The sequence below is a fragment of the Mesocricetus auratus genome, unplaced genomic scaffold, assembly GCF_017639785.1.
Source record: "Mesocricetus auratus isolate SY011 unplaced genomic scaffold, BCM_Maur_2.0 Super-Scaffold_4256, whole genome shotgun sequence".
Lineage (NCBI taxonomy): Eukaryota > Metazoa > Chordata > Mammalia > Rodentia > Cricetidae > Mesocricetus > Mesocricetus auratus.
Genome location: NW_024429182.1, coordinates 22,835,380 through 22,858,808, shown reverse-complemented (window position 1 = coordinate 22,858,808; position 23,429 = coordinate 22,835,380). Strand labels below are relative to the sequence as shown.

At 42.3% G+C, this 23,429-nt stretch overlaps 1 protein-coding gene across 2 annotated transcripts in view; it reads left to right on the top strand.

The window, feature by feature from the left end:
- The first annotated feature begins 5,237 nt into the window (after positions 1–5,237).
- The window catches only part of Pde6c (phosphodiesterase 6C), a 49,121-nt gene continuing 30,929 nt past the window's right edge, over positions 5,238–23,429 (top strand). Inside the window, exons 1-8 of one of the 2 annotated variants that reach the window (XM_005063635.2) lie at positions 5,238–5,860; positions 9,719–9,871; positions 9,973–10,062; positions 10,920–11,060; positions 19,265–19,339; positions 19,822–19,886; positions 19,983–20,049; positions 21,783–21,830. In XM_005063635.2, coding sequence (XP_005063692.1) covers positions 5,429–5,860; positions 9,719–9,871; positions 9,973–10,062; positions 10,920–11,060; positions 19,265–19,339; positions 19,822–19,886; positions 19,983–20,049; positions 21,783–21,830 — 1,071 coding nt within the window. In that variant the 5' untranslated portion in view covers positions 5,238–5,428. The remainder of the gene's footprint in view (positions 5,861–9,718; positions 9,872–9,972; positions 10,063–10,919; positions 11,061–19,264; positions 19,340–19,821; positions 19,887–19,982; positions 20,050–21,782; positions 21,831–23,429) is intronic. The other variant, XM_021224718.2, reaches the window with a different exon arrangement.

Sequence of the window (23,429 nt, the reverse complement as noted above, 5' to 3'; positions counted from 1 at the left end):
GTGGAACCATGTGTTTTGTCGTGTGTGTGTGTGTGTGTGTGTGTGTGTGTGTGTGTGTGTGTGTGTGCGCGCGCGTGTGTGTGTGGTCCACATCCCTGCACCCAGGAAAGGACTTCAGGGTACCTCCTTGGCGCCTACCTCACACCACCACATTCCCTCTTCATAGTCCAGAGTAGAAGTCTGCCTGTTGCATGACCTCCTGCTTGGCTGAGCCCATGACCTCTGGATGAGTATTTCTGAAAGAAAAGTTCTGGAATCACTCTGGTCCTTCCAGCCAGTTCTCCTGGAACGTGTCCTGGTGGCTCCCATGCTTGCTGTGTATGGAATAAATGGGGGGGGGGGAGGTTCAAAGTGTCTTCTCTCAACAGTATGTATTCATTTATATGCTAGGTGTTTAGAAAGTCGACCAATCAATCCTCTCCTCTCCCTCCTCTCTCCCCTTCCCCCTCCCTCCTCCTCTCCGGTGCTCCCTCTTCTCTCAAACCTTGATGTTTTAGATCCCAGCAAAGAAGAACAGTTTATTTTGGCATTCTGTCCTGTATTTCTTCATGATTACAAATATGTGAATTCAGGTCAACTGATGCTTTGAACATCACAAATAACTTTTCAACCACACATTTATATGTGCCCGAAAGGAAAATATTCACAGTGGTTACCCTTATATGGTATGATTTATTTTTCTTTGTTTCTCTTGTATTATTTCAATTTTTTTACAAGTAAAATGTCAAACATAAATACATCATTTGCCAACATTTTTCTAGGTTTTTTTTAGTAGTATTGTGTTTTGAGTTTGAATATAATTCACATAACATTCATTTCTGCCATCCCTCACTTCAAGGCCAATAGCGGCTATTGCCTCTCTTTCTTCTATGAGACACACGTCATTTGCACATAACAGATAGTGACTTACATTCCTTCACCGAAATCAATGACTTTTCAATGTAAAGTGTTTGGTTTTTACCTAAGCTTTATCTAAATGATACACAAGTTAAAAGTGCATGGCTCAGTGGAATAGAACACTTTTTGTTCTTGCAGAGAACTCGGGTTGGATTTCCAGAATTCATATGGCATCTCACAACTCTAGTTCCAGGGGATCCCTCTGTGGGTATCAACCATGCATGTGACATATATGCAGGCAAAATGTTGACACACATTGAATGAAATCGATTTTGTTTATTTTCTTGTTGTGCCACCACCATCTGGCTTAAAAGAAGTATTTTTCAAATGGGAAAAAAAATGTAAAAAGCAGCAGCCTGGTACAACTGACTTTCTGGGTGTTAAATAACCATGCTTGGAAGTCAATACCAGTCTGGTTATAGAGACTAAAGATAAATATTTTGGTCTTTGCCTTCCAAGGTCAACTAGGTCCTAGGAGACTATGGGCCATCTGCATCAAGTCACCTGTCTGATGGAGGCCAGAGCCAGAGGCCCGACATAAGCAGTGTACAGTCTACCAAGAAGAGAGTCAGCACAGAAGGAAATGCCCTCCATACTTCCAAAGGAAGTAGTACAGTCAACAAGAGCCTGACTCTTCCCCAACAGGTGGTACAACTAGGGAAGGGGGGGAGGAGAGGGAGGGAGGGAGGGAGAGAGAGAGAGAGAGAGAGAGAGAGAGAGAGAGAGAGAGAGAGAGAGAGAGAGAGAGAGAGAGAGAGAGAGATTAAAGGAGCTGGGGTTCCTTCCAAGCTCATGTAGTCCTTGAGGACCAGACCTTCAGCTGACCTTGACAGTTAAGAAAGGGTTAATTTTGGTCACCTACATAAATCTTAACACCCATCAGGAAAGTATAACCAAAGATTAAAAAGAATGATTTTTTTAACAGTCTAAGAACCACATTTGATGATGACCCAAATGCAGTATACATTATAAATCCATATACTGATGCCAAGTGTTTATGTTTTCCAATTTATCTTGCTCAGTACTGCAAGGTCACATTTTTGTTATAATGTTGAATATGTTAATTGTGCCAAATCAATGGGATTCGCTGTGGTTTTTCCAAACATTCATATAGCACATATTGGTTATGCCTATCGAGTCTTCTACCCTTCCCCCATCCTTCCCCCCCCTCCCGTCTCCAACCCCCTTCCTAGTCCCCGATAAGCTCTCTTGTAGTTTCAGGTCTCTGCGTATGAGAGAAAACACGTGATACTTGTCTTTCTGCATCTGGCTTATTTTGTTTAACACACTGAACTCCAGTTTTATCCATTTTCTTACAAATGATAGAATTTTATTTTTGGCTTAATAATACTCCACTATATACAATTATATATATGTATAATTCATAACTATACATTATATGCAAAGTACATATTTTTTCCTCATTTGTTGATGGATATACAGGTTGATTCCACCTCACTTTTTTTTTTTTTAAAGAGGTTTTTTTTTTTTATGTAATAGGTCCAGCTGTCTTGGAACTCACTTTGTAGACCAGACTGGCCTCGAACTCACAGAGATCCACCTGCCTCTGCCTCCCAAGTGCTGGGATTAAAGGTGTGTGCCACCACCACTCGGCTGAAAAACGTCATTTTCTGAACTGGGTTCTCTGATAGAGCAGTAAACGCTCTTTACTGCTGAGTCATCTCCCCAGACCCAGTGTTACTTGTATTGATTTATCTGTGGTGAACCATCCTTGCATTCTTGGAAGGAAACCAACTTGGCAGGACTAGATGGCTGTGCTGTAGAATTTTACCAGACTTTAAGAAGAACTAATACTTCTCAAACTGTTTTATAGAATTGAAAGAAAAGGAACTCTTTTAAAAATTTATTTTATTTTCTGTATAAATTTAACTTTTATTCTATTTTGGAATCTAAGATGTTAGAAAAATGTGATTTTTGCGTGACTTTGCCATAAGAATGAATGTTGTTCAGTGAAGCATTTGGTAACATTTCTTTTGTATTGTTTGAGAATTTCTTTTTGTTGTGATTCCTTATTAATTGAGCTCTACATTTTTCTCAATTCCCCTTCCTCCCCTCCTCTCCCCTTCCACCTTCCTCCCTGCCCCCCATGCTTGAAAGGGAACTTTAAAAAATTTAAAATGTGTGTGTGTGTGTGTGTGTGTGTGTGTGTTTCTGTAAGCACATGCATGTATGTGTGAGGGTACCTTCAGAGGCTAGAAGCAGGCATTGGGTCTACTGGAGTTGCAGTTGCAGGTGATAATGAGCCACCTAAGTGGGTGTTGGCATCTGAACTCTGGCTCTCTTCAAGGGCAGTAAGCAAAGTGCTCCCAACAGTTGCTCTATCTCCCCCACAGCCATAGAGAGGGACTCTTCAGACCTTACTTACAAGTCCAACACAATCTTACTACCAGGTTAAACTGTAAAGAAGAGGCTCATAGAGTCCTTTCCTATCTCAAAATCTCCAAAACCCCCAGTATAGCCCCTGAAGTCCTGTAATTAGGGCTCAGGCAACATTCCTAGACTCATCTCTACTTGTTTTGTCTGTTATCATTTATTTTTAGAGGAAACTTATTACTGATCCAATCTATTGTTGCTTGATTTGGGTTTTTCATATCCCTACTAGATTTAACAAACTGCCTTAGAGTGAGGAAATGCATGAAAACAAATATGCTTATTTGTTCTATTAAGCAAACTAACATGCTTAGAGGCAGAAAAGCCAGTTAGGAATGGCATGGTCCCCTCTGTAGTCATGAAATCTGTGGTTCCCCTGCACTTAGACTGCACACATATTTTATAAGACTATGTTTAACTCTCTTAGTGATAAGCCCCAGTTTTGTTCCTTTCAAGCAATTCCAAGATCAAGCTTTCCAATGTGAGGGCCATTGAGAAGGGAGACTTTTAGGGAAAGGGTATAACAGGCTTTCTCTCTTTCTTTTTTTCTTTCTCTCTCTCTCTCTCTCTCTCTCTCTCTCTCTCTCTCTCTCTTTCTTTTCCTTTTTCTTTTTGGTTCATCAACTAGCTCCCAAATCATGACATAGAGACCTCTTATTAGTTATGAATGCTCAACCTTAGCTTAGGTTTGTTTCTTGCTAGCTCTTATAACTTAACCTGTTGCTCTTCATTTACATTTTGCCTCAGGGCTTTTTTGTTTGTTTGTTTTTTGGTTTTTTTGTTGTTGTTGTTGTTTTTGTTTTACAAGACAGGGTTTCTCTGTATTGTTTTGGAGGTTGTGAGTCCAGCCTGGCCTCGAACTCACAGAGATACGCCTGCCTCTGCTTCCCGAGTGCTGGTATTAAAGGTGTGTGCCACCATCGCCCGGCAGGGCTTTTTTTTTTTTTTTTTAACCATCCTTACTTTCTGTGTATCTTACTTTCCTGCTGTTTCCAAGTCTGGCTGACAGATGCCTGGCTTCTGGCCCAGGGTGTGTCTCTCTCTTTATTCCCTTTTCTCTTTTCCTCTGTTCTCTCATTCTTTCTGCCCACCATCCTATCCCTCTCCTACCTAGCTATTGGCCATTCAGCTTTTTATTAGACCAATCAGGTTCCTTAGGCAAGCAAGGCGAAATGAATGCAACACATCTTTACATAATTAAACAAATGCAGCCCAAACAAATGTAACACATCTTTACATCATTAACAAACAGAAACAAATGTAACAGACTTTCACACAGTTAAAGTAATAAACGAATGGAACATGTTCTTTTTTTGCTTTGTTTTGTTTTACGAGACAGGGTTTCTCTGTATTGTTTTGGAGGCTGTTGGACCAGCCTGGCCTCGAACTCACAGAGATCCACCTGCCTCTGCCTCCCGAGTGCTGGGATTAAAGGCGCGTGCCACCACCGACTGGCTCATGGAACACGTTCTTGCTTAGTTAAAATAGTATTCCACAATAAGAGTAGACAAAACAACTGGGGGGGGGGATCAAAGAGCTTTTGAGAAGAGGGAAGAGTTAATACTCATTTTTGTGCTGCTTGGACGCTGTCAACCCCACCTGTGCTCACTGAAGTGGTTAAAGCTGTTCCATATACAAAACCCAAAGCCCCAAGCACGTCTGAGGTCTCTATACAAACCATCCTGATAGCTATCAAACAGGAACAACTAAACGGGCCTGCCTATGGTGTCTGTAAGGTAACCAAGGGAGATGTCGGTGAGCATTCTTGGCTGTGGACAACAGCAGCTGAGATTCTTCATGAACAGACATTGCCACTTGACTCCTGCCTGGCTGTTCAAAAATTCTCAGATGACTCTCTGAGGACTTAGGGGCTAATAATGCTGAGAGATTTTGTGATTTAAAGGACTCTCTAATCCACTGCTTCCTGACTGCCATAAGCCAAGGTCTTGTGTCACATCCCAGGCTGTCTGAAGGAACCACTAAGCAGCCTTCCTGCTTTCCTTTTGGGGGCTTAATGAGGCACCACCTGGAGCTCCTTTGATGCCTTCGACCAGGATGTATTTCCTTCTTGTCGTACTAGCCTAGGTGTCACTCTGAGGAACCCTCCTCTCTCGACAGCAGCAGCAACACAAGCCACACCATGGCTGAGATGAGCCAAGATGCTGTCGAGAGATACCTGGAAGAGAACCCTCGGTTTGCCAAGGAGTACTTTGACAAGAAGCTACGGGTGGAGGCGCCGGGCGCTGAGACGATGCAGGTGGAGGAGACAGCCTTGTGCCTGGAGCTACTGCAGTCTACGCAGGATGAAGCAGGCAGCGCCGAGCGGGTGACTCACAGGGTCCTGCAGAGGCTGGCTCAGCTTCTACAGGCTGACTGCTGCAGCATGTTCATATGCCGAGCAAGAAATGGCATACCCGAAGTGGCCTCCAGGCTGCTGGACATCACCCCAACTTCTAAGTTTGAGGACAACCTTGTGGCCCCTGACAGAGAAGTTGTGTTTCCATTGGACATTGGGATAGTGGGCTGGGTCGCTCATGAGAAGACAGCGGTTAATGTCTCAGATGTAAAAAAGGTAGGTGGCCCTTCCTGTAGTCGGGCAGAGGTCTTGTCACAGATCTAGCCAGGCTACAATTAACAAAATACGAGTTGCCCAGTGAAGCTGGAATTTCAGAGTGTGGTGAGTACTGCTCTGTAGTGTGTCTTGAAGTGTTTTTATTGCTGCTGTTTTTAAATCAGGGGCTCCTGGCTGGGCCTAGTGTGTTCCTCATCTTTCCCCATTTCCTCCATTGCCTTGGCCACTACCGTTCTGCCAAGTCCCCTAGGAGATTAGCTGACACACCGAAGGCTAGCACAGGGAACATTTCCCATGCCTCTCAGTCACAACCCGTGGAGGTTTCTCTGGGATGAACTGACTCAGGTAGATTCTTGCATCCATAGGTCACTGTGCAAAAAAGAAATCCTTTCCACTCTTCAAAGGTTAAAGTATTTGACTTGAATCATCACAGATATGGATTTAAGTGATTCCGTGCAATTGTCCCCACCCCCACACCTGGGATGCTCAGTCACAAATTCCAGTTGTCACAAATTCCAATATTATAAGGAGGCATTTGCATCCTACCGAAGACCAAGACAGCGCTGTGCTAATTAATACAAGGCATCGCTATGCTCCTCACGGAAGCAGAGAATCAACTCTTCCATCTGACCACTGACACACGTGATCGTTTTAGAAAAGCATTACAAAATGTTAATCACCCATGATCCCCCTCTGGCAAGCTCGGAGAGCACCAGCCTGCAGTTTCTGCCTGCAGTGCATTCTTCCACCTGTGTCCCATTGCTGTGATTTGCTATTAACAGAAAGGGACACCCCTGTTCTGATGGAGAGGAGATGAGTCAGAGGGCAGCCCCGGCAGTGCCTTCTGTTCAGGGTCCATCAACTGGCTCGTGACTAAGGGCAGCGGAGAGGTCGGAGATAATCTCCAAATGCCTCCTGAAGCGGATTACAGAAGGTTTGCACAGACAGGGAGGATCAGTGCGTCAAACATTAGCACCAATACGCAAACAACTGCAGGACGCCCCTCAGGTCCAAGGGTTGATATGTGCTCTTAAGACAGCTTCTCTTGACCCCAGCTAACAGGCTGTGTCCTGATGCCTGGAGTTTTCTGAAGAGAGCATGCTTCTTCACATCTCCAAAATTACAAAGACATCAAACTTCACAGTCTGATGTGCACAATTTTTTTCCCCAAGGAGAATTGGGTAAAATGATTTCTGATAATGAGGAGATAACAGTAAGCATTGCTTCAAAGGTGATGTCCCTCTGGCCTGTCTTGTCCTTGGAGCTTTGCTATTAGGTTGGTGGATGCAGGGGAAAAGCCTCCCTGTTTCCCTCAGCACTCCTGCTGTTTAGAATCGGGTGGAGAGGCACATGTATTGAAGCCAGACATGCTGAGCTCAGGCGGAGTCTGAGGCCTCATTGCTCTCCATGTCTGTAGGTTAGAAGCACTTCCTCCACTAGAGAGGTGATTTTCAACTCCAGCTATGCATTAAATCAAATTGATAATGCCGAAACTTGCGACTCCAACAGACCAACCATAGCATACTCTTAGTTCGGGACACAGGCTCCCCAGTTGGTACCAATATACAGGCAGTGCAGAAAACCGCAGGCCTGTTGGGTGAGCAGCTACAGGAGGGCAGAGAATTTCTTCAAATGTGGGATATCTGAGAAGGGAAGGCTTGGTGAAGCTCCAGCCCAGCCCTCTTCTATGTCAGATGGGAAGTCTGAGGCCACAGAACAGAGTCCTCTCCAGAGTCCATGGCAGGTGTCAGTGACCAGAAGAACTGGGATGGAAGCAAGGCCTTCTGACTCTGGTTAGTGCCCTATCTCCTCTCTGCATCCCCACAGCTTCACCATGCTTTGGCTGCTGCAGGAAAATCTGCAGCAAAGAAAGGTTGGAGCTGAAGTTTTAAGTGAAATTGGACTCACTATTTACCTATCCATCGAATTTTCCAATTAATAAAGAATTTTCACTTCTTAGCTTTATTTGACAAGGATTCTTTACAGATGGCGTGGCTCATGACTGATATTTCTGTCTCTGTAGTAAGGATCTATAGTCAGAAAGGCAGCGCATGAGGTCTGGAGCAGTCACCGAGGTCCCCAAGACCTTCCTTTTCCAACACACCACTGACCACACACATCTCTCATCTGGGTAACAGTGTGGACATAGGTGGGTGTGTAGGTGACACCTAGACAAAGATGCAGAGGTGGTTGCTTCTGACCTTGGGAACCATGAAGGCGGTGACAGGGAAGCCATGATAGGCCTGCGTGCAGATCCATGTCTGAGATCTAGTCACTGTAATGGACTGAGTTTCCACCCCCTGAGGATGGAGACAACTAAATAAAATGAATAGTTGCTCAGTTAACTACTACCTTTGACTTCATAGCCCAGGGACCTAAGGTACAATCAAATACCACTGTCTTAAAAACAAAACAGAATCCTAGGTTGGTGTTTATATTTCTCCTCTGGTAGCATGCAGAATACCTTCCTGTGCCAAAGACACTAGAATACAGGGGTGAGGGCTCTGTGTAGTCTCCAGCTCGACATCTCCATGTTCAATGAGTTGTGTAGGTGTTGTCTTCAGCAATAGGGCCCTAAGGTCAGTTCGTGGAGAGCAACCTATACTTGGGCCAATGAGTCTCATCCCTCTAGAGTGAGTGTCCTCTGAAAATGCAGGGCATATAATAAGTGCCTCCCCAACCTATTTCTCAAGTCCTTGACTTGGAACACTTACCCTCCAAACTCAGCAGTCAACTCTCGCCATGCATCAGCATGACCTCCTGCAGCTGCTGTAGGAGTTTATATCCAAGAAGACTCCTTTCTTTCTCTTCTCTCAAAAGAAATAAAAAAGTATGAAAGGAAAGACCTTAGCTTGAGAATACCTTTGGAGAACTAGTAAGTACTGACAGCAGCCAGGTGATCTCACTGAACAATTAGAGGGGACAAGAATTTAACGGACCAGACAGGATGGCACAATCCTGCAATCCCAATACCTGGGGCAGTGCTGATCTTGTGAGAAATTATGAACAGACTGCTCAATAGAGGACAGTTACATGGAGTGTCATTTTAAAATCTAAGAGGGGAGTCCACAGTCACAGGCATCACTCTGGAGGGAAGTCCCTAAGACGAGGTTAAGTGATAAAAGTATCACATAAAGTTAGAAAAATAAATATAAACTAGAGACATCTTTATCTAATCACAGAGAAAGATCTAGAAGGAGGTCACCAAGCAGTCACTACCAAATTTCACAAGTGGGGCTTTTAAGCAGTGGTTCTCAACCTTCCTAATGTTGCAGTCCTTTAGTATCTCCAGTTTGGTGTTCCCCAACCATGCAATTATTTTGTCACTACTTCATAACTATAATTTTGCTATTGTTATGCATTGTAATGTAAATATTTTGGAGACAGGTTTGTCAAGGGGGCTGCAACCCACAGGTTGAGAAACAGTGGTCTTGAGAGATTACTGATGTTTTTTTCCTTTTGCTTTGCTAGAGGGCTTCAACTGTCCATGTTGCATTTGCAGTTAGACAATGCTGTCCTGGTGTGCTTCCCCTCCCCATACATGCTTCTGTAACCCTCTGACCCCCTTTTCATCTTCTTAATACCTCACTTTCCACCAGGTTGGGATAGCACCTCTTTCCTCCTGGCCCCACCTGTGCCTGATCCAGATAAGCAGCTGCTTGGGTGGGAAATGAACATTCCAACATGGACAGTTCCATCCCACGCTGGATGTAGAAAGACATGGGGTAGGGGTTGGGGGCGGAGTCCCTGCCATCTGCTGTTAAGATTTTAATTACAGTGTCTCAGAGCTACCACTCTACGATTCTGTCCTCTATTGGCAAGCTTGTGAACTTTTCTTTTTTTTTCTTTTTTTTCCAGAACAGCCATTTTTCTGACTTTATGGACAAGCAAACTGGGTATGTCACCAAGAACCTGCTGGCAGTCCCCATTGTGGTGGGGAAGGAAGTCCTTGCTGTGGCCATGGCAGTGAACAAAATCAATGCTCCTGGGTTTTCCAAACAGGATGAAGAGGTAATGCTAACCCAGTGTCCCATCAAACACACACAGCAAGTGACTTGTACAACCAAAAGAAGGGATCCCAACTGTAACCTGTTCCTCTCTGTGGCCTGTAGGTCTTTTCCAAGTACCTTGGTTTTGTTGCTGTTGCCCTAAGGCTGCAGCACACTGGCTACCTGTACAGCGTGGAGTCCCGGAGAAGCCAGGTAATGGGACAATGGCAATAGTCATTCCATGCTCATCTGCTCTGGCAGAGGGACTCAGCAGCAGCAGCAAGCCAGACCCCTCTTATCCTTCACGAGGGTTTAAGCCACAGGGAGCAGATCCCCAGACCTTAGTCCAGGGGTCCTCACTGCCTTCTCTCCCAGCCTTCAGCTCTCCATCTGTATGGACAAGCAGCTGGCCTTGTTCAGTCTGTGTTCCGGTTGCCTGCGGATTCTTCACCTATGATGTGGTGGTGATTACATTACCCATCTCATATAGTTGGAATGACTTTAAATTGTCACAGGTTCTTACTTAAAGCTCTTAGTTCAGGGCTATTGTAAGAAAAGAATCATTCATTTGTGGTTTACTGTTTCCAGGAGATAAAGGGGTAAAGAGGAATATCTGCAGCTAGGATCCTCAGGTCTTGGGATGAATGGTGTAAGGTCCCTCCCTATTCCAACTTTCCAGGTTAGGCTAACTCTGACTAACTAAGGATGCATGGGGGAGTCATGTGACTTTCTACTCATGAGGCCCATTGGCAGCCCACTGATACTGAATCCTTTGTAAAGATAGGGAGCATTTGTTCTTTATGCTAGACTGATCATGTGTCCTCCCCTTTCACAAGCTGGTGGCTTGGAAAAGGTCATGGGCTTATGACCCATGATTATATATCACTCCACTTGGGAACCCATGCTATTTGTTGGAGGTTCAAAACAGAACTGCAGTTTCTTGTGAGATGTATTCATTTTTTTTGATACGCTTCATATTTTTTGAACTAATATTCTCTCTTCATCTGTCTCTCTCCCTCTCCCTTCCCCTCTCTCATTTTGTTCTGTTTTTTTTTAATGTTCACTTTCAGATCCTTATGTGGTCAGCCAATAAAGTATTTGAAGAGCTCACCGATGTTGAGCGGCAGTTTCATAAAGCACTGTACACCATCAGAACATACCTGAACTGCGAGCGCTACTCCATTGGTCTTCTGGACATGACCAAGGAGAAGGTTTTCATGTTCTATATGTCTCGTCTCCTCTCAGGTCACCTAGAGAGTGCATACCAAAATGAAACATGGTCCATTGACAAACAGATATGCTATGTGAATAACCAGTCATGACTGGTAGCAACGTCTGGTGCTACAAAGGCATGGGACAGAGGCTAACGTGAGCAACAAGGAGCAAAGTGACACGGGCTTAAGATTTGGCTAATCTATTTCATACCTGTATTTATCACCAGCCAGTCTTGTTTTGATTAGTTATTGGCCTTTAATTTTAGACTGGCTTTATGCTTATAATCAATGGAGCAGAAAGTACAAAATTCCAGTATCATCTCCCACCCACTCCCACCATTAGATTTCCTATTGTTAAAAAATGTTGCATTCCTGTGGTATACACAGAGTAGCTCAACTTTAAGAACCGTTTATGTATACGGAGACTACTGGCATTTTTGTGGCCTTCCAGTTGGACAAATGTGCCTGTCTGCTCTAAGGGTTTTTCTGGAGGAGTTATTGGGGTCTTTTATGTATAGGATCATGTCATCTGCAAATATGGGTATGTTGACTCCTTCCTTCCCTGTTTGTGTCCCTTTCTTTTATTCTCTTGCTTTATTGTCCTAGCTAAGACTTCAAGCATTATGTTGAAAAGGAGTGAAAAGAGTGGACATCCTTGTCTTTTTCTTGGTCTTAGTAGAAATGTTTTTAGATTTTTTTCCCATTTAACACAATGTTGGCTGTAGTTTATCCTGCACGTCCTTTATTACATTGAGACATGTTCCTTTCATTCCTAGTTTCTTCAGGACCTTTATTAGAAATGATGTTACATTTTGTCAAAGTTTTTTTCTGCTTCTATTAAGTGACTATGTGATTTCTGTACTTGAGTTCATGTATATGATGAATTACAGAGATTGATTTACATGTATTGAACTGTCTGCACTTCAAGCCAGCTTGATTGTGATGAATAATCTTCTTGATGTATTCTTAAGTTTAGTTTGCAAATATTTTATTTGGAACCTTTGCATCTATGTGTATCCGGGAAACTGACCTGTAATGAGTACGTGTATGTGTGTGTTATTTGGATACCAGGGTAACTTGATAATACTGGTTTTGCAAAATAAGTTTAGAAACATTTCTTCCTTCTCTGTTTTGTGGAATAATTTGAAAGGATTGGTGTTAGCTGTTTGCAGAGGTCTGCTATAGTTCTGTAGTGAATCTACCTTGGCCTGCACTTTTCTTTTAGTTTGGAGACATTTTTTTATTACTGCTTGAATCTTGTTGTTTCCTATACACCTGTTTAAATTACTTATCTCTCTTGGTTTAATTTTGATAGGGAGGTCATACTCATCTAACTCACTAATTTCTTTAGGCACCCCCTTGTTTTGTTGAATATAAATGTTCTTAGTAGTTTTTATGTAAATTTAAATTTTATTTAAATTTTCATGGTAGCTGTTGTAGTATCCCACTTTTTCTTCTCCAGTTTTATTAACATGGGCGTATCGTCTCTCTCTCTCTCTCTCTGTCTCTCTCTCTCAGTCTCTCTCTCTCTCTGTCTCTCAGTCTCTCTCTCTCTCAGTCTCTCTCTCTCAGTCTCTCTCTCTCTCAGTCTCTCTCTCTCTCAGTCTCTCTCTCTCTCTGTCTCTCTCTCTCAGTCTCTCTCTCTCAGTCTCTCTCTCTCAGTCTCTCTCTCTCTGTCTCTCTCTCTCTGTCTCTCTCTCTGTCTCTCTCAGTCTCTCTCTGTCTCTCTCTCTCTGTCTCTCTCTCTCTCTCAGTCTCTCTCTCTGTCTCTCTCTCTCTGTCTCTCAGTCTCTCTCTCTCTCTCACTCACACACACACACACACACACACACACACAGATCTGTTGGTTTGGCTAACAGTTTGTTACTCCTGTTTATCTTTTGAAAGATCCAACTGTTCGTTTCATTGATTGTTTGCATTTTTAAATTTTATTTCATTTCTTCCACAATTTTTTCTTTTTGTGTACTCCTTTTGGGTTTACTTGTTCTTGATTTTTCAAGGCCCTAAGGTGCATCCTAAGTTGCCTGTTTGAGAAATCTGTGTGTGTGTGTGTGTGTGTGTTTTTAATGTAGGCACTTACAGCTGTGATTTCCTTTTAGAACTACTTCCATTGTGTCCCACTGCTTTGGGTATATCTTCACTTTCTTTCAATTCTAGCAATTTTCTAATTTTCTTCTTTAGTGACCCAATCATCATTCAGTTGTCATTTCCCTAAGCTTGTGTGTTTTCTAGGCATTATCTTACTGTTGATTTCTAGCATTATTCAATGTTGTCAGATGTGATACAAGCGGCTACTTCAATTGTCATATATTTGCTGATATATGGTGGTTTGAATGAACGATGTCTTTCATGGGTTTGTATATGTTAACCCTTGTTCTCCAGTTTGTAGTGCTGTTTTTGAAGACTATGCAACCTTAAGAAGTGGAGCCTCTCTGGAGGCAGTCCATCCCTGGTGGTGGAAGGAGGAGGTTTGAGGTTTATAGTCTTGCCCACTTCCTGTTCTCTCTTTTTGCCTTCCATGTGTGAGTGCACATGTGATCCCTCAGCTTCCTGCTCCTGCCACCAAGCCATGCCTTTCCTGCCATCATGGACTCTGTCCCTCTGAAACTATAAGCTAAAATAAAGCCTTTCTTCCTTCAGATGCTTTTGGTCGTGATATTTTACACAGCAACAGAAAAGTAATCCACTCGCATTGTGCCCTAAAATGTGATCTTATTTTAGAGAAAGTTCCATGGATTGCTGAGAAGAATGTATATTCTGTAGTGTTTAGATAGAATGTTCTGGAGACATCTTTTTAATCCATTTCATGTAGGTTGTCACATAACTCCCTGATCTCCATATTTCTTGTCAGGATGACCTGTTTATTGGTATGCGTAGGATATTAAAATAACCACTACTGTGTTACGGTTAACCTGTGACTTTACATAGCATTTTATGAAATTGTGTGCACCTATGTTTGCTGTATGTACATTTAGAATTGCAAATGTCCTTTTGAAAAGGAAACTTGATTTGCAATGTCTACGATCTAAATTATTCTCTTATTTCTTATATAATTAATTTACAGAAAGGAAACATCCTTTTGATGGATGTTTTAACAACCTTCTTGATCTCCTTTGAGTTAAATTGGTTTAAACTCTATGTTGTTAAATGCAAAGATATTGACTCCCATTCCTTTTGCTTGGAATACCTTTTTCCATTCCTTTGCCATTATACAGAACCTGTTTTTTAAGGCAAAGTGTGTTTCTTGGAGGCAGAAACAAAATGGATTTTTTTTCTCTTCTGATTTGGGAACTAAGACATTGAAGAGTTGTTATTTAAAGGTGTGTAATAATTCATGTCATTTTGTTGATCATGTAGCATCTGGTGTTTCGCTAATTCTCATTTGTTTAACCACAGTTATACCCCCCTTTTTCCCTACCGGCCATAAGTGTGTTTACCATTTTCTTCAGTCTGAAAAATTCTGCCCAATATCCTCTGCAGAGTTGGCTTAGCAATCACACACTCCTTTAGCCTGCTCTTATCACTAATGCTTTCATTTCTACATCAATTGTAGTAGATAATTTTACAGGGTATAGAAGCTGGGTTGGCAGCTGATGTTTTTCAGAATTTAAAATACACTTTTCCCTGCCCTTTGGCTTTGGAAGCTTCTTTTGAGAGGTCAGCTGTTATTCTCATGAGCCTGTTTTTGTGTGTGTCATTTTTCTCTCTTGCTGCTGTGTTCCTTGTGCTATCTAGTCAGTCAGTGTTTTAACTGTGATGTGATGTAGGGATTTGCTGTTGTTATTTTTCATGGTCTCGCCTATTTGGATTTCTGTATGCCTCTTCTACTTAGATGGACCTCTCTTTCTCTAGGTTTAGGCAATTTTCTGCTGATTGTATTGAAAACATTTTCTATGCCTTTTGCATGATACTATTCTCCTTCTATGCCCATAATTAATAGATTTGATCTTTTCGTGGCATCCCAAATTCTTGTGTATTCTCTTTGTATGTAAATTTGTTGTTGTTTTCAACTGAATGTACCAGCTTCTATATCTTGTCTCCAAGTCCTGATGTTCCCTCTTCCTGTGAACCATTCTATTAGTGAGGTTGTCCATTGAACATTTTATTTGACTAAGTGAAACTTTCATTTCCAGCACCTTTTCAGTTTGGTTTTTCTTTAGTATGTTTGTCTCTTTATCACACTTCATTTTCATATCTTACATTGACTTCCTTATTTTATCCAACTGTTTCTATGTTCTCACAAAATTTACTCAGACATCTACCTTTGTCTTCTTTCATTTCTTTGAATATATTTATCCTTACTCCTTTGGAAGTTCTTTGTCCACAATTTCATGTAAGTCATTGTCATTGGGGGCATTTACTATGGCATTTGCTAGGTTTTGGAAGGGACATGCTGTCTTGAGTTTTCATATGTTTTGTATTGAGATTTGTGTATCAGGAATTAGGTTGTTGATTGTATTTTTAAAAAACTATTTTGAATTTAGGTCACCTTTTTATTCCCTCCAGTTGGGAGTGTTAGCGATATCCAGAAGAGGCTGGGTCATAGGAAGTTGAGGCATCATTCTTCTTTGTAAAACACCAGGGAACCAGACTCTATTCCCAGCCCTATCCTGTAACAACAATTGATATCCAGAGGTAGGTAGATGCACTAAGAAAATATAATAATAGTTTATTGTGCCACAATCACTCCTTAAATACTAATCACTTTAGGAAATAAAGGGTGTTGATAACACTATGTGTTTTACTAGATTAGTTATCATAGGTGCCAGCAGTGTCAGGGAGCACAAGAAGAAATCACAGTAAACATGTGGTTAGTACTGGGGACACAGAAAAAAGTGGAAGAGGGAGATGTCAGGGCAATGAGGTAATTTAGGTGAGAGGCAGACTGAAGGGGAAAAAAGACATGCTGTAGGACAACGAAGAATAGTCTTGTCTCAGAAGGCTGGGACACAGGGACCCTGCAAGCCAGGCAGATCATGTTCTCTGGGAAGAGAAAAGAGCAAAAGAAAAAGGAAAGGGAAATCTAAAATGAGAAGGAAAGCAAGCCATATAGGGCAGGAACAGAGTTGAGACGGCCTGCTAAGATGGCCTTGGGTACTAAACATAGGTGGGATGGAAGAGGAGGGAGGGAAAGCCGGGAGGAGACACAGGTTACAAACATGGATGCTCTGAGGCTGCCTCTCATTTGTCTCTCTTAAGCTCCTTCTCTAAAGTGCCTTCTGCTATCTTCTCAATATGTAGCCCCAAATGGCCTAGTATTCACTATATTTAGCCCGGATTAGCCTCAAATTTAAGACAATGCTCCTGTCTTAGCCTTCTGAGTTCTAGAACTACAGGCATGTGCTACCATGCCTAACTTTCTGATAACTCATTTAAAATTTTTATATCTTAAGATTTAAAAAGTGATAGTTGCACTTATTTATGGGGTGCAGTGTGATATTTTCATACATTATAAGATTACAGTAAAGTGGTTGACATGTTGATTACTTTACATAGTGGTCATACCATTTAAATCTAGTCTTTTAACAGCTTTCAAGTATATAGTACCTAGTGACTTTGGTTGTGTTTTTCTGTAATAAATCCTGCAAACTTACTGCCTGGCTGGAATGCTGTGGTATTTGCGCAGCTCCTTCCTGTCCTGACAATGGCCTACTCCCAAGCTTCTGGTAACTACACTCTACCCTCTGCTTCTGTGTTTGACTTTCAGGTTGCACATGCACATTGAACCACATGTGTGTCTTTCAGTGCCTAGCCAGTTTCTCTTAGCATAGCTCTCCAGGTTTACCAACACTGTCACAATCACACATGTTTTGTTTCTTGTCTTTTCTGGTTGGACAGTATCTCATTGAGTATATGCTCTACATTTTCTTTATCCATTAATTTGCTGCTGGACATTTAGGTCAACTCCACATCCTTGCTAGAGATCATGTATTTTTGTTAGTGAATAGTAGTGCATCCTAAGGCACCCTGTTTCTCACGTAGTGAAGGACATTATGGTTGCTTCTAATTTGGGGGTGATCATGAATAAAGCTGCATCATGTATGGGTTTTTGAATATAAATATTTTCAACTCACTTGAGTAAATGGTAGAAAGTCCAGTTGTTTGATAATCCAGGGAGACTGTTTGTAAAGCACTGTCACTCTGTCTTCCCAAGTGACTGTCCTTTTGCATATTTACATTCTTCCCAAGAGTTAGTGCTCTCTGTATTTGGGTTTCATCCATTTCAAGACATGTAGTGGTACATCACTGTTTGAATTTGCAGTCCCCGGCCACATAAAATGTTGAACAGTTTTCATGTGCTTACTTTCCATGGTATTTCTCATCTGGTGAAATGTCTATTCAGATCTCTTGCCCATTTTTAAGCTGACTTCTCTGCTTCCAGCAACCAGAAGTGATAGTGTGTATTTACAATCCCAGCACTCTGGAGGCAAGAGAATAACTAGAACTTTAGACAGTCTGAGAAAATTAGAGAATATTCTGGATACTAGTCCTGTATTACAAATGTTTTCCCTCAGTCTTTTCATATTTTTGTGAGGAACATTTCTATAGCAAATTTTTTAAATTAATACCGTCCAATACCTTTTTCTGTATATATTGTGCCCTAGTTCTGTGTCTAAAAAGTCTCTCCAAACTCAAGCTCATCTAGATTTTTCTCCCATGTCAACTTCCAGAATTCTTATAGTTTTTTGTTTATAGTTAATAGATCTGTAAGTAATTCGGAGTTATTTTTATTAAAGAAACAAGATTTCTTTTCTTCCTGGATACCATTGTTCCAATAAAATTTGAGCTTATCTCATTATTCTTTGCTCTTCTGCCAAAGACCAGTTGGTTATGTTTGTGTGGGTCCGCTTCTCCTCTCTCTTCCACATTCTGATTTCTCTCTCCTGTGCTGATACCACACTGTCTATGTTGCTACGGCTCTAATGCAGGGCCTGAGGTTGCTATGGCTCTAACACAGGACTTGATATTGCTATGGCTCTAACGCAGGGCTCCAAGGCAGGCACTGTCAGCACTCTGTCCTTCATGTCAGTAAGGTTTTCCATTGTGCTGGTTCTTGGCTCTCTCATCAGCAAAGTAGGAACTTCTCTTTTTTTCAGCTTTGAAAATCTGGGAGCTATAAGGCACTGAGTACATTGTAGGTGTGAAATGAATGTTAGTACTTATTTGACATTTTTTACTTAAACAATTATTCTAACATAGAAAGAAAGGAACAATTAATATTATTCACAGTAAGATGCCCACACTCATCTTTAATTCTCTTGGAAGGTTGGGATTTCAATATAACTTACTCGGTACCATTTATATTTCTTACTACTCATGTGACTGGCAGTTGCTTTTCAAAGTCAGTGTTCTAAGCAGGTAACATAGGACCAGGCAGCAGAAGATCGAGGTTCTAACAGCAGCTTAGGATGCTTCTGGATATAAGGGAAACATCACTTTCCATCCGAAGAACACCTTCATCTTAGCGCTTCAGCATATTCCCCCGACCCCATTCACTGGTCTAAACTGAGACACATGCTTGAAATTAATCTGGGTGCGTCGCATAGACCTCTATGGGATATGCCTTTCTTTCCTGAGCAAATTACCCCTTGGTAGCCAAATGAAATGGGGTCCAACTAGCAACATGGAGGAGAACAGGTGTTAGTTAAGGCAATTGATACTGCTGGCTGCTCTGAGTGACCTTAACTAAATTTCTTAACTAGCAACATGGAGGAGAACAGGGTTAGTTAAGGCAATTGATACTGCTGGCTGCTCTGAGTGACCTTAACTAAATTTCTTAACTAGCAACATGGAGGAGAACAGGTGTTAGTTAAGGCAATTGATACTGCTGGCTGCTCTGAGTGACCTTAACTAAATTTCTTAACCTACCTGGTCTCAATTTGGTTGTCTACAAAACAGACGCTATACATGGAATTCTTTGAACCATTAGCAAGTGTTTGGCACATATTGTTCATTTAATCTTCACAGCAAGCTGAAGTTGTACTATCCCCATTTTATAGATGAATAAAAGCTAAGGAACTTGGACATAGTCACAGGTTCATGGGCAATATTACTGAGAATTATAGGGTTATTGTTTTTCAAGTCTAAAATTCCAGAACTATGTAAATTAACATAAAGTATGAGAGTGCATATACTTTAGGTCAGGTATGGTGAATGGTGGGACAGTTTGTTTAATAATGTTTAAATATAATTGCCTCCAGGAATTTTATGATGAGTGGCCAATCAAGCTTGGAGAAGTCGAACCTTATAGAGGACCAAAGACTCCAGATGGCAGGGTAAATTCAAACATCTTCTTTAGTGCTGTCTGGGTATAATGCCAAGAAGCTGAAGGGCATGGAGGAAAGAAACTTCATTGGGACTCTGACAAGCTCTGTCCTGTACAGCAGGGTAGACTGTAACATCTCATTAAACTCTTGCTTTCCTTTTCCACAAACCCCAGGCGTGGAGGGTGGGTCTGCAGTTCTTGTCATCAGGGAGGCGTCAGAGCCACTGGCACAATGTTGTCGCTTGTTTTGTTTTTCAAGACAGGATTTCTCTGTGTAACAACCCTGGCTGTCCTGGAATTTACTCTGTAGACCAGGCTGGTATTGAATTCACAGAGATCTGCCTGCCTCTGTCTCCCGAGTGCTGGAATTAAAGTCATGCACCACCACCTGGCTACTGGTGCTATTTATAAGAATTTCAAAGCACACATTCTCTAGTGATGATTGTTTTCTTTGGGAAGTAATATTGTACCCACAATCTCCTTCCCTCCTAGGAAATCATCTTCTATAAAATCATCGATTACATTTTACATGGAAAAGAAGAGATCAACGTGATTCCGTGCGTGTTTCCCTGAAGTAGCCATAGGAGTTGCCCCTGGGGTTTCGTACCTGATCATTTCTATATATGCCAATGACTTTTCTAATCTTCTCCAAGGTCACCGCCTGCAGACCACTGGACACTCCTCAGTGGATTGCCAACATACGTTGCTGAAAATGGATTTGTAAGTCATTAGACAAACTTAAATACTAAACACCAATGTGTAAAACTCTTATCCGTTAGAAAGTAAACACAAGAGCTGAACCAAGAACACATTAGATAAGGGTGAGATGACCACTTTCTTTGGCACAGGAGAAAGGGAAGGCAGCTAGGAAAAGACAATGTAAGTTAATCAGAGCATTGAAATTATGTGAAAATACTTAGTTAACTTAAGAAAGATTCATCTACTTCTCAAGTGCATTATTTTCAGACGTCCATTTAAAGTGGGGTATTTAGAAGTCAAGGGTTGTGACTCTAGATAGGTCAAGTCCATCTCAAATGCTCTCCGGTGTTAATGACCATGGGCATTTTCTCCAAGACCTCATAGAAAAGGCAGAAAAGCATGTCCATGACAGAAAGATTAGAAGAAAAGGGCTGATGGTATTGCATCTTTAAGCCACACTTTCGAGGTCCGTGGTCCATGAGACAATGCCAAACATTCAAATTAGATAATGAAATTAATAATGGCACTGAAGAGTCCTCAAATTCTTAAACTACCAATACCCATAGAAACAGCTAGATGCAGTGTGTGGGGGGAGTGCGTGCCTGTGATCCTGGCAGTGAGGAGGGTGACTATAAGGCATTGCTAATCCCACACACTGCAGAGCAGCATAGGGAAATCCAGACTCACACAAAAAACAAGTAAACAAACAAAAAACCCAAAGAAAATATGCACCAAAATAACTAAAAGCTTTGGAAGATCTTCACATTTTCCTTGTAAGGCTAGTGTAAAAAAAAGTAGATATGTCTCACCCACTCTTAGAAAGCACTTAACCCTAGCAGTTTCCGTGGCTCACGGAGCTTTGTATCGGGTGAGAGATAATCCTTCAGAACTTGCCTAAAGCTGTCAGGTTTTTTTTCCAGGCATTTTGTGAGCAGGTAAGTGTTGGCAGCCTGCACACTCCACAGTAGAAGTGTTTACACCAGGTGAATGGGCAACTTATACAACCCCAAGGTTCTCCCCAAACCCTACCCAGAGGACCCATCCCACCAGCCCTCTTTGGAGATGACAATTTGAGTTTCATCCAGTGAATTTGAACAGAGCCCTGAACTCATTTGGACTTCAATGTCCTCAACTTTGAAAGGAGAGTACAGCTCAGCCATTACCATCCAGGCTTAGCATGCTGTCTGTTGAACTTGGTGTTAAATCTTTTGTTAAGACTTGTTTGTAATAAGACCCAGGTACAGATGATTCAGAGCAACTCAAAATGGCCTTGAGCAGCATTCTCTGAATTCCGGCTGTCAGAGCAGTTTCTCATAGGGAATTCTTACTTTGGAGTGACTAAAACACTGCCTGGCCGCTTCCTCTTACCCCTCAGGCACCTTATTTTATGAAAGAATAGAAAGCAGGCCCACACCGCTAACACCTGCCTTAGCAGGGCAGTCTTTCCGTTCACCTTTCTCCTTTGCTTGGACTGAGGAGTTGTTTGGCAAAGGACATCACTCGGAGGTGGGAAAGTAGAGAGGAGCCAAGATGGCACTAGATGTCAGTCAGGAGGTAGCAGAAGAGGAGTGACTTCAGTGAGCCTAACCTGGGCTAACTAGATGTGGTCTAACCTAGGGAGTGTGTGTTAACGTGTTTACCAAGCTGCCAAGATTCGAGTGGGAAACTCTGACTCCACACACACTCCTCACTCCCCCCCCAACCCCGTGGGCTTGTCACGATGTTTCAGAAGGACTCTGTCTCCTGCTTCACAGATCTGCAACATGCTGAATGCCCCTGCAGACGAGTACTTCACATTTCAGGTAAGGTGGCCATGACCCTGCCTCATCCCTGGAGGCAAGGTGGGTGCTCTCTCTGCCTCCTTATCCATAGAGTCTGCTTTCCTTGTGCCTTAGGTGTGGTCAGCAGGCACACATGCAGCCCAAGTTGCAAAACTCTAGCTGGGCCAATGGCCACCAAGAAGCAGATTCCTCAGTTAAGGAAGAAGGGGTCTAAGAGAAGGAAAATAAGAGGAAATGGAAGGCGTGTGTGAGTGTGTGGAGTGTGTGTGAATGTGAGTGTATGTGTGTGTGAATGTGAGTGTATGTGTGTGAGTGTGAGTGTGTGTGAGTGTGTGTGAATGTGAGTGTGTGTGAATGTGTGAGTGTGTGTGAATGTGTGTGAATGTGAGTGTGTGTGAATGTGTGTGAGTGTGTGTGAATGTGAGTGTGTGTGAATGTGTGAGTGTGTGTGAATGTGAGTGTGTGTGTGAATGTGTGTGAGTGTGTGTGAATGTGAGTGTGTGAGTGTGTGGAGTGTGTGTGAATGTGAGTGTGTGTGTGAATGTGTGTGAGTGTGTGTGAATGTGAGTGTGTGTGAATGTGAGTGTGTGTGAATGTGTGAGTGTGTGTGAATGTGAGTGTGTGTGAATGTGAGTGTGTGTGAATGTGAGTGTGTGTGTGAATGTGTGTGAGTGTGTGTGAATGTGTGTGAGTGTGTGTGAATGTGAGTGTGTGTGTGAATGTGTGTGAATGTGAGTGTGTGTGAATGTGTGTGAGTGTGTGTGAATGTGAGTGTGTGTGAATGTGTGAGTGTGTGTGAATGTGTGTGAATGTGAGTGTGTGTGAATGTGAGTGTGTGTGTGAATGTGTGAGTGTGTGTGAATGTGAGTGTGTGTGTGAATGTGAGTGTGTGTGTGAATGTGAGTGTGTGTGTGAATGTGTGTGAGTGTGTGTGAATGTGAGTGTGTGTGAATGTGTGAGTGTGTGTGAATGTGTGTGAATGTGAGTGTGTGTGAATGTGTGTGAGTGTGTGTGAATGTGAGTGTGTGTGAATGTGTGAGTGTGTGTGAATGTGAGTGTGTGTGTGAATGTGTGTGAGTGTGTGTGAATGTGAGTGTGTGAGTGTGTGGAGTGTGTGTGAATGTGAGTGTGTGTGTGAATGTGTGTGAGTGTGTGTGAATGTGAGTGTGTGTGAATGTGAGTGTGTGTGAATGTGTGAGTGTGTGTGAATGTGAGTGTGTGTGAATGTGAGTGTGTGTGAATGTGAGTGTGTGTGTGAATGTGTGTGAGTGTGTGTGAATGTGTGTGAGTGTGTGTGAATGTGAGTGTGTGTGTGAATGTGTGTGAATGTGAGTGTGTGTGAATGTGTGTGAGTGTGTGTGAATGTGAGTGTGTGTGAATGTGTGAGTGTGTGTGAATGTGTGTGAATGTGAGTGTGTGTGAATGTGAGTGTGTGTGTGAATGTGTGAGTGTGTGTGAATGTGAGTGTGTGTGTGAATGTGAGTGTGTGTGTGAATGTGAGTGTGTGTGTGAATGTGTGTGAGTGTGTGTGAATGTGAGTGTGTGTGAATGTGAGTGTGTGTGTGAATGTGAGTGTGTGTGAATGTGTGAGTGTGTGTGAATGTGAGTGTGTGTGTGTGA